General features: G+C 53.7%; 1 protein-coding gene across 1 annotated transcript; it reads right to left on the bottom strand.

The window, feature by feature from the left end:
• Nucleotides 1-277: 277 nt before the first annotated feature.
• TLX3 (T cell leukemia homeobox 3) lies at nucleotides 278-9,093 on the bottom strand. The gene is made up of 3 exons (XM_066609567.1): nucleotides 8,670-9,093; nucleotides 6,387-6,630; nucleotides 278-488 (listed from the first exon to the last, which is right to left on the bottom strand). Exons 1-3 carry the CDS (start codon nucleotides 9,091-9,093, stop codon nucleotides 278-280), a joined length of 879 nt encoding a protein of 292 aa, XP_066465664.1.
• Nucleotides 9,094-10,743: the final 1,650 nt, after the last annotated feature.

The following is a 10,743-nucleotide window of genomic DNA, read 5'->3' as shown; positions in this document are numbered from 1 at the left end:
CCCCCAAGGAGAGTCAGGGGGGATCGGGCACCTGGCGGAAGCAAGACCCGAGACCTGCCCCTTCCACGCCAAGAGAGGCGTGTGGAAGCCTTCTGGCTGGAACTGGAAGGAGTCTTGGGGTGGGGTGGAGCCGGGCGGGGACACCCCCTCAGGCGCCCGCCGCTGGCAGAGGCGGCCTCGGGCTGGGATGGCCCCGGCTGCGGTGGGCACGTCCCTCGCCCAGGCCTCCGGTTCATGCAGGAGAGGCGAGGGGGGCGCCCGGCTGTCTCTGGGAGCCTCACACCAGGGAGGTGACGGGCGGGATCTTGGTGCCCTCCTCCTCCCAGGGCTGGAGGTTCTGCAGCGCGAAGAGCGAGGAGTTGTGCAGGCACAGCGGGTCCGGCTGGATCGAGTCGTTCAGGGACTTCTGGAAGGCGTCGTGCTGCAGCTGCAGCATCAGCCGGCTGGCCTGCTGCCGCTCCGCCTCCCGCTCCTCCGCCGTCTGTCGCCTGCGGGCGCAAAGCACACGTCAGCCCCCTCCGGAGCTCCCCCGGCCCTCGCCCCCAAGCTCCGCACCTGGGCGCCACCCCGCCCCAGTGAAGCGTCCCGCTTCCGGAGTGCGGTCAGAAGGAGGTCTCACTAATTGCCTTCAGTGGGGCTTACTCCCAGGCAAGTGCACCCTTAGGCTGCGATCCTATCCTGCGAGTAAGACCCATCGACTGTAATGTAATGAGTGGACGGGGATAGGCTTGGGCTCTCAGGTTGCAATCCTAGCCACCCTTGCCTGTGAGTAACACCCGTTGACTGTGACTTACTTCTGAGTAGACGTGGCTAGGCTGGGGCTCTGAGGCTGCAATTCTATCCCCACTTTCCTAGGAGTAAGCCCCATTGACTGTAATGTGACTTACTGCTGAGCAGACGGGAATAGGATTCGGCTCTTACTCCCGAGTAAGCGTGGACAGAGCCGAAGCGCTTTTTGGAAGCAAGGCCAGCGATTGGCGCCTGTATGTTTACTCAGAAGCAAAGCCGAGGGGTTCTCAGTGCCGGGTCAGTTTCTTTCTTGTCTGCAGCAGGATCGTGCCCACCGACTCCAGCACGACACCCCTTTTGTCTGCAAGAAGGGAAGCCTTCCCTGTGCCTTTGAAACGTGTCATTCCAAGTCAACAGGGGTTAAGGGGCTGGAAAGTGTGTCCAGCTGGTGCCGGGAGGATCAGATGGCAGCAGAGCGCCCGACGTGAAGATTCTCTGTTGTCTACACACACGCTCCGTTAAGGAATCGCCCCTGGCAGTTTTCACACGTGACACACACACACGCACCCCTTCCTCCTCTCTAACCCCCCCCCCCAAACAGAAAGCAATCAGTTTCAGGTCGGAGGAAACCGAGGCTCTGACCGTGGCCGCTGCCCTCGGCGTTGGTTCCCTACAAGCCAAAGCCAGAGTGAAGAACCGGGAATGCCCTCTTCAAAGCAGAGCAACCCCATCTTTAAGCCACTTCTGCTCAACGTTGCGTATACGCAACAGGGATCAAATGTGTGTACACGTGTGGACTGGGCATCAAGGGGTTTTGAAAGCGGCGCTCCCGTCAACGCACACAGGCTGCAATCCTAGCCACGTTTTCCTGGGAGTAAGCTCCATTGACTATAATGGGACTTACTTCCGAGTCGACAGGTATAGGCTCGGACATACTGTCTTAGAGCACAATCCTAGGCATGGTTAATCTGAAGTAAATCCCGTTGTGTTAAAGAGGGCTTACTCCCAGGAAAGTGTGGATAGGATTGCAGCTTTTTAAAAAAGGCTTAGTAGCAAATGTGGGCAACCTCTCCCCCATTTTCAAGGGGTTCGGGAGCATTTTGGAGATGCCCGATTTCCAGCGCCTTGCAGGAGGAAAGGAAGCGTAATGACCACAAGCCCTAAACCAGTTAAGCCGGAGTGCTCGGGTTCGAAACCGATTCACCACCTCGATCGGAAACCCGTCGATCGGGGATCCTTTGAAGTCAACGGAGGCTGCCATCCTATGCACACTTTCCTGGGAGTTAGCCCCATTGAACTCAGTCGGGCTTACTTCTGAGTAGACAGGCATAGGACTGGGCTGGGAATCTCCTCCACCCTGCGTAGCCTGTCCCCAAACCCTGGAGTTGCTGCCTTCTAGCCGGAGCTTCCTTTCCGGGGGTCCCCTAGAAAGAGCCCAGCCTGCTTCTGAAGGGCATCTGCCGCGTCCCTCAGACCCGTAGCGGGATCCATCTCGCAGCCAGCCAACGCAACCACCTAAGAAATTCTGAATCGATTCTCCCGGAATCTGGGACCATTTGGGGAGGGATCTAGGAAATCACCGGAGGGATCCTCGGAGGGATTGGGCTGCGCAGAAAAGCAGGTGGGAATAGACAACCACATTGGCTGGGATTCCAGCTGCTGGGAACCGCTGTCCAGAAACTCTTTAATCGGCTCAAAATCTCTTTAATCGGCTGTCCATCTCGAGGATCTCGCGTTACATTTCAACGTAGCCCAGGGACAGCTGCTTTGAAGTCGAAAAGGACTTTCACCGCGATCCGAGTCCCACTTTCCTGGAAGTAAGCCCCCTTGACGACAATGGGACTTACTTCTGAGTAGGCATGCATAGGCCCGGGTTCTCGACCCCCAGTTTACAGCCATCGGATGTAGGAAGGCACAGTTTTGTTTTTTTCCTGGTGCAATCCGAGTCAATGTAGATTTACTCCAAAGTAAGAGCCCAGTTCTAGGCCTGTCTACTCAGAAGTAGGCAGTCATAGTCAATGAGGTTACTCCCAGGTAAGTGTGGATAGGATTGCAACCTGAGAGCCCAATCCTTTACATATCTACTCAGATGTAAGTCCTATTAGAGTCAATGAGGTTACTCCCAGGAAAGTGTGGTTAGGATTGGGCTGCGAGTCCCACAGGACTTCCTCCCAAGTAAATATACCCAGGCTAGAGGTTTTGAGCCTCCGAATCGCAGTCCCTGTAGGATTTCACCCCAATGTGCTCCTTCCCTCTTCCACTGTGCCCCATTGCCTTTTCAGAGGGTTCCTCGAGGTTTGTGGCCGTGGGGGTGGGCTGGGCTTGTGGGGTCCTTTTTATATCTCCTTTCCCCCCAGCCCCATGGAAAATTCTTTTCCTTTCGCCAGCGGTCTTTGACCTCCCGAAATGTCCGCTTCCTCGCCGTGGCTGTTCTTAAAAGCCAGCATCCAAAACGGAGCATCTCGAAGGACGCCCGTCGGGGGCAGCCTCAGGAAGCCCGGAATTATTCTTCCCCTTCCATTCCATTCTCAAGTCATGTCCAGCGCGGGTCCACGGAATCCGTGGGTGCTCGTTGGACTTCCACGGGAGAAATCAATACTTAGGACATTGAGCAACCAGTGCGCGATTCTTCTCACCCCCCCCCCCCAAAAAAAAAAAACCGAACGAACAAACTCCTGTCTTCGGAGTTCCCCCCCCCCCACCCAGATTAACAGCAGAAGCCAACAGATTCATCTTCGCGGGTCTCACAACCTGCAGGGCTCCGATGAAACGCGGTGCTTTCTTGCCAAAGACTTCCTTGAAAAGCCAGCCAGTCAGCCAGGGTTCTTTCTTTCTTTCTTTCTTTCTTTCTTTCTTTCTCTCGACCCAAGAATCTTGTTCGTTCCATTGCTCTTGCCAAAGACAGCTAGCTGAGCTGGGATTAAAGTGGGGGGGCTTCTGATTTTATTTTCCCGCTCTACAAATTGCGAAGGAAATTTTATTCTGCAAGAAAAGGAGGGGGGAAGAAGAAGGGGGGTCCCGACAGTTCTCCATAGGGAGGGACTTAAGGAAAGAAGAGGGACTGATTCCACGGCCGGTGGCCAGAGTTACATCCACGTAATTCCCCCTTTCCCAAAAAAAAAAATCAGCCAGCCCAGAATGAGATGGGCTGACAAGCGCCCGCTTTTGTGTGCTGGAGGGTGGCCGGTAAATTTGGAGAGCCCCCGGGTGATCTTCCACTCCTGCCTCGTAGCCCAATCCTAAACGGGTCTACTCCAAAGTCCGTCCCATTGTGTTCAACGGGGCTTGCTCCCAGGCAAGTGTGGATAGGATTGTCGCCTCAGAGAGCAGCAGCTGCGGGCGCGGCCTGGAAACAATCTTCTTTTCAACGGAGGGCGATTTTTGTTTTGAAGCCTCGTTCACCTTTTTTCCGCGCGATTCTCAGTCTCGTTATCCGCGTTATTGCTCCCTCGGCCTCCCCATCCGCGTCCTTTCTGAGCGGGCACTTTGGGCAGCCAAAGGGCAGCGGGAGAAAAAAGCACTTCCTCTCCCGGCGTTATCGCAAGAGGGAGATCTCGGCAGAAAGAAGTGCCCCGCTCCAAGGCACACCAGTTGGGGCAGCATCGAAAGAAAGAAAGCGAGCCCAATTCATCCTGGGAGTGATCCAGAGTCAGGTTGCGTCCTGCTATTCGGTTCCCTGGGAGCCAGTCCCGTTGGACTCGGTGGCTTGATTTACTTCTGAGTAGACGTGCCTACTGGGCTCGCCCTGCCAGACCTGGAAGCCTGAGTGGGGTCCGCTAGCAAGGAATCCGGCTGCACAGAGCTCTCCTGCGGCGCGATCCCGGCGCCTCTTGGGGAGTGGGGGGGGGGGTCTCCGAAGAGGGCGGCGGTGTGTCGGGTTGGAGGCAGGGGTCCTCGCCGTCGGAGCGCACCCGCTCGACCCGGAAAAGAACCAGGGTCCATCCCTGGCAGGGCTGAGAAGGATCCTGGCCCGGAGACCCGGACAGACCCCGCCAGTCCGAGACTGAGCCGGACTCAGTGACAGGGAGTTCCACAGGGCGGGTTTAGAGGCAGCCACAGGACGCCACCGTGGCCCCCCGGATACGTGACCTTGCTCTGGGGCGGCTGCTGCGTGGCGAGGATCCATTTTCGTTAGACACGGGTCCATTCGAGAAACGGAGCTGCTCTGCGGGGAGGGTCCTGGATCCCTCGCTCGTGGGGGGCGAGCAGCCTCTGCCTTTGGGTGCCTTCTGCTCCTAGCACTGGACACCAAATCGCTGCTGGTTTGGAGAAGCCCGCACCTCCTCTGCTCCTGCTTTCTGTCTCCACCGACGACCACTCCGAGGCCCACGAGCTTTAGCACTGACAAATGAAGTCCACAGCCTACTCCTTTGCCCCAAGCATCCCGTATTCACAGGTAGACTGCCCTGGAACCTGGGGGTTCCATTTCGCCACGCCTGCCAAGTGCTGCCTGTGGAGTATTTATTCTCCTGACACTCTAATCATTTTCGTTTAAAGAGCAGCCTCAGGTGGTGGCCACCTCTTCCCCTCCGCACGATCAATTCAAGGAACTGGGTCTCCTTCTTTCGTTTGTCCTGGGCCTCCCTGACAATCAGCCTTCATGGAGAGTACCCGAGATCCAAGGGAGAGAGTCCCCTTTACTTTCCCCGCTCCACAGCTACTCACAACCCAGGAAACCTTCCTGATTTTTTTATCTAAACGCAGAGAATGCGGGCTTACCGCCCAAGCCTACGTAGTTCTACTCAGAAGTAAGTTCCATTGACTTCAATGGGGCTTCCTCTCAGGAAGGGATGCATAAGATTGCAGCCTTACAGAGGGAAGACCAAGTGTCTTTCTCTGCGTGTTTTGCCTGTGGACGTCTTGGCATAGTCGCGTGTCAGGCCAAGGTAGCACCCCCAATCACCAGCGCGTGTTCTGGAAGAAAATTGCCCCGGCGATGCCCACGAGACTAACTGCCTATCGTCGCCACAGGTTGCCAGTGTGCGTGTTTAGAAAGGAGCTCTGTGTGCCCTTTGCTGTGTTTTGAGGTGCAGGCAGGGTGACCAGACCGCAAAAGAGGACAAGGCATCCCAAAATGTAGGACATCCAAGAAAAATGGAAAACATGACAAAACAAGTGCTAAAAACACTAGTGTATGGATTTCATGTGGCTAAACACTAGATTACTTATTATGAAATTTAAAACTATATTGTATATAATTTCTTAATTGCAAGAAGGCTCTGTGCTGCCTGCTCACAGGGAAAAGGAGGACATTTAAGTTCTTTTCTTTTCCAGGGCACGAGGCAAAAAAATAAGACATGTCCTGGAAAAAGAGGACGTCTGGTCACCCTGCATGCAGGGGAAAGGCTGGAAAGCGCCCAGAAGGGTTGAAAAAAGCTGACTGGGCTTTAAAGAGCAGGAGAGGCCAGAGACTGAACTTGGGGATCTGTATAAGATAGAATATGGAAGAATGACGATGAGGTGTGGGCCCCTGGGCATGTGCAGAGTGTGTTTTGAGTTTATGCCCTCCCAGTAATCGCAGAGAGACCCAGATTAAGGGGGGGAGAGGATCAGCCCCATCATTTCAGCCCTGGAGGGAACATCTCTCTTTCGGGGAAGGGTCTGAGGTCCCCCTCCCAGCCACCACCACCCCCCCTCCACCGGCGGAGCCGACTCACCGCCACTTGGTGCGGCGATTCTGGAACCAAGTCTTGACTTGGGCGTCGGTCATCTTGAGCGACTTGGCGAGCGCCGCCCTCTCGGCCGAGGCCAGGTACTTCTGCCGGTGGAAGCGCTTCTCCAGCTCGCAGATCTGCACCCGGGAGAAGGAGGTGCGCGGCTTCTTGCGCTTGGGCGGGGTGCGGTTCTGGTAGGGGTGCCCGATCCTCCGCGTCACCGTGAAGGGGGTCAGCGCCGCCGCCGCTGCCAGGGAAAGAAGGCCGGTGAGAAGAGGGGGCACCTCAGGGCCAGTCCCACCCTCCGAGTAGCACCCCAAGGCTGGAGGAGGCGCCTACTCAAGGCACCTCTCAGCCTGGATCGCTTTCGTGATCCCTAACGGGTTTGTCACACCCCCCCGGGGTCAAGGCTGCTGTCCGAAGGGGTGGCTTCTTTCTCCCCCCCTTTCCCTTTCAGATCCAAGTTCAGGGGTGACTTGGGGATTCAAAGCCTCCCTGGAGACTATTGCGGATCAGTTACTGTGGGGAAAGGGTGGGCACGATCCGGATGAGGTGCTGCAGAAGGAGGTGGGGGGAAGGACCCCAACCCAGCCCCCAAACACCGCCTGGGGCGGCACAGCGAAGGATTCCTCCCTGCGCCATGAACAGACCGGCAGGAAGGCATCCACCGAGGTGAAGCCGCCGCGCAGAAGTTCGGCTGGCAGGTGGATCTCGGCTCTCGCTCTTTGTCTCCGCGCTGGGCGCAGAAACCGCTTGGCAGGGCCAGACTCCGCCAGAGCCGGGCATTGTGACGGTGGGCACAGAAGCGAGGGCAACGGAGTGGCCAGGTCGGAAGTGTTCCAGGGGACCAGATCTTCCCCTTCCAGCAAGCCTACTTCATCCCCATCATCATCGTCGTTTGTTGTTGTTGTTAATAATAATAATATTATTATATCGGATTTATATAATATAATACTTTATGCCAATAAAGGTGGAATGAATGAATGAATAGAATATATATTTTGCACAATATATTATATATTTAAATATATATATTAAATATATTGAATATATTAAATATATTATATATTAATATATAATATAATATATTTTTATCTATTAAATATATAATATATTGTGTATTATATTTACATAATATATTATTCTATTGCACATATATATATATATATATATATATATATATATATATATATATATATATATATATATATATATATATTTGTGCGATATAATAATATATAGTATGGTCAATAATATATATAATGTATAATAAATAATATATATAAATAATATAATCTCTTATTATATATTGATGATATAAACGTTATAAATCATTTCATATGATATAATGATCTAAATCGGGTGATATAAATCCGATATTAGAATATCCCAGAGGTTTTTCCCTGCCTGTCAATGTGAGTGGGTCGTCCCCAGGTATCCCGAAGACATCTTTTTCGGCCCTGTCTCGCCCTCCCATCAACGCCGTGAAGTGAGTGATTCAAGGCATCCCGATCCTGGGAAAAGCCAGGCAGCCTTGAAGGCTGTTGAGTGACTTGACAAGGTGATCGCAACCTCTCCCTCCCGCCACCCCCCCCAATCTTTCTTGTCCCTCATCTAATCCGCTTTGGGTTCCAAAGCATTTCAATGACCGGGAGCCGTTTTCACTTCCTCTACCCCCCCATCCCACCCCCATACAACCCATCACACATCTTGTAATCGGATTAGGCACGGCGATTTTCTCGCCTTCCTCTGCTGTGGATAGATGCTGCGCTTTCGATTAGCCCCAGAAATCCCAGGGCCTTCCAGGTGGTGGTGGTGGGGTGGGGGTTATGAAGATCTGTGGGTGCCCATTTTCGAGTCCTTAATTTTAAAGGGCGTAGAACGAAAGAAAGAAAGAAAGAAAGAAAGAAAGAAAGAAAGAAAGAAAGAAAGAAAGAAAGAAAGAAAGAAAGAAAGAAAGAAAGAAAGAAAATCTTTCGTGCCTGCCTTTGGTCACCCATGACCAACCCTACCCAGGACCAACCCAAAGGAAACCCGATCTTTCACCAAAGTTTACCCAGGGCAAGGAATTCAGCTGCCACCCCAGTGCCACTTCGATCATTTTCCTCCGAAGACAGAAAACCAGTTTCGGATTGTGTTCGGGGTTTTTTTTTGGGGGGGGGGGGGTTGTTCTTTGTCCCCCTGCAGAGGCTGTGCGGGGACGGCGGGTGCCCACCAACCCGGAGCCTGGTAGGACACGCTTCAAGAGGAACGTCTGAACCGGGCCGAGCGAGCGTCGCGCCTTACCTGTGAACCTGTCCTTGACGAACCGCCTACTGCTCTCCATCCAAGGGAAGTTGAGGCTGCCAAGGCTGGGCACAGCTGGCATGGCCGGGATGGCGCTGGAGATGGGAGGCGGCACGGCCCCGGGGATGGGCCTGTGGGCTGGCACCCTGATCACGCCAGATGGGGCCAGGCTGAGGTTCACACTGTAAGATCCAGAGTCTTCGAAGGGGGCCCCGATGCCCGGGAAGGCGCCGGGCAGGGAAGGGTACGGGGCGCTGGTCCTGCTCACGGGGCTGCCCAAGTAGTTCGTGGCGCCGCCGCCGTCCGATCCTCGGGGGGCGGGCTGGGAAGGGGTCTCCTGCTCGGAGCTGTTCAAGATCTGATCAATCCCGAAGCTGATGGGCTCGTGTGGATGCGGCGTCTGCGTGTTCGTTGGCTGATCCATCCTTGGTGGATAGAAATATTGGCTGGAGCGGGAGGAAGGGGAAAAAAAAGGCGCGAGAGCCCCTATAAAATCGCTCCCTCGCCCTTCACAGTAGATCCATGGACGGTCCCGGCTGCGAGGGGCGGCACACTGAAACTTTGCCAAGAGCGCTCGCGCTCCGTGTCATCCTTTTTCGAACCCAGCCTCGGAGTTGGGGCTTCTCCGCGCTCTCCCGCCGCTGCCATTGGCCGCCCCGAACAAGCCTCTCCCCTCCCATTGGCTCCCGGCTTTCAATAACAGGCCTCGTTCCCGGGAATGGGAGCTCAGGGACTGTTCCGTGGTGACATCACTTGAACAAACGAACAATAGGTCAAATTTATTAGCCGGGCTAATGCGGGGCGGATATTGCAATCAGCGTCTGGGGGGGGGGGCTGTCTCTCGAAATTAGCCCCATGGAATGGGACGAGCCTTCGCAATTACCAGCCTCTTCCTCCCTCCCTCCCTCCCTCCTTCCATCCCTTCTTCCCACCCTTTGGAATCATTAACAAATATGCGAGTTGAACAGAATTCCAGGCTGGTAGTACCAGGACTTGTGTGTGTGTGTCCCCATTTCCACCTCGGTGGATTAATTTGGGGATCGATGCAACTCTCTCCTGTAGTTTCTTTGTTTACAAACACTATACACCAAAGGTAAGAAGGAGCAGGCCGGCCGCAAGAGTAGGGCTACTCTGGGATGACAGCTCGGCCAAGTCACCTGCTGGTTCCTCTGTGAAACTGACCATTTTTACCCTGCACTTAGAAAAGTCTGATCTGGAGTTGATCCTTCCGTGGGATCGTTTTGTTTTGTTTTTCATACCAAGGGGGGGAAAAAGTCTGATTTTTGCAGAGTTCTGTCCCCTTTTTCATTCTTTTGGGAGATCCTGGGAGGCTGCTTACCCGGGAGGAAGGCTCACAGCCCAAGCCTATGTTTGTCTACTCAGAAGTAAGTCCCGTTGCGTTCCATAGGGCTTACTCCCAGGACAGTGCGGATAGGACGGGGCTCTCCTTCTTCCAAGCATGCGACTTAGCAGGGTGACCAGATGTCATAACGCAGAAAGAGGACCAGGCACCCCAAAAGTAGGACATCCAAGAAAAATGGAGAACATAAAATAAAAGCTAAACGCAGGCGTGTATGGATTTCAATTTAAACACTATACTACTTACTATTAAATTTAAAACAATATTACATATAGTCTCTTAATTCCAAGAAGGCTCTGTGCTGCCTGCTCACAGGGAAAACGAGGTCATTTAAGTTCTTTTCCAGGACACGAGGCTAAAAAAGAGGACGCGTCCTGGAAAAAGAGGACGTCTGGTCACTCTGCCTCCGCGTAAATACGCCTAGGGCTCAGGTTGGGTAAGTGCCTTTTTTTTTTCTTTTGCTTAAGACCAGCTTCATGCACGATCAGGGCAAAAGTGGTTTGAGGATCGTGGCTCTGGCGCTGTCTGGAGCACAGCTGCTGGACCCCACTAATGGCGAGGTGAACATTTTGCAGAGCCTGGATTATAATAGTGTTTGATTCCTTAAAAAAATAAATAAATAAAAGGGGATGCCCCAGGCCTTGAGCAATCGTTTGTTTTTCTATCAGAAGCTGGGGGGGGGGGGGCAAGAAACAGGACTGAAGGTCTCTGTGG

This window comes from Tiliqua scincoides, chromosome 1, assembly GCF_035046505.1.
Source record: "Tiliqua scincoides isolate rTilSci1 chromosome 1, rTilSci1.hap2, whole genome shotgun sequence".
NCBI classification, from domain to species: domain Eukaryota; kingdom Metazoa; phylum Chordata; class Lepidosauria; order Squamata; family Scincidae; genus Tiliqua; species Tiliqua scincoides.
This window is presented reverse-complemented; position numbering and strand designations above follow the sequence as displayed.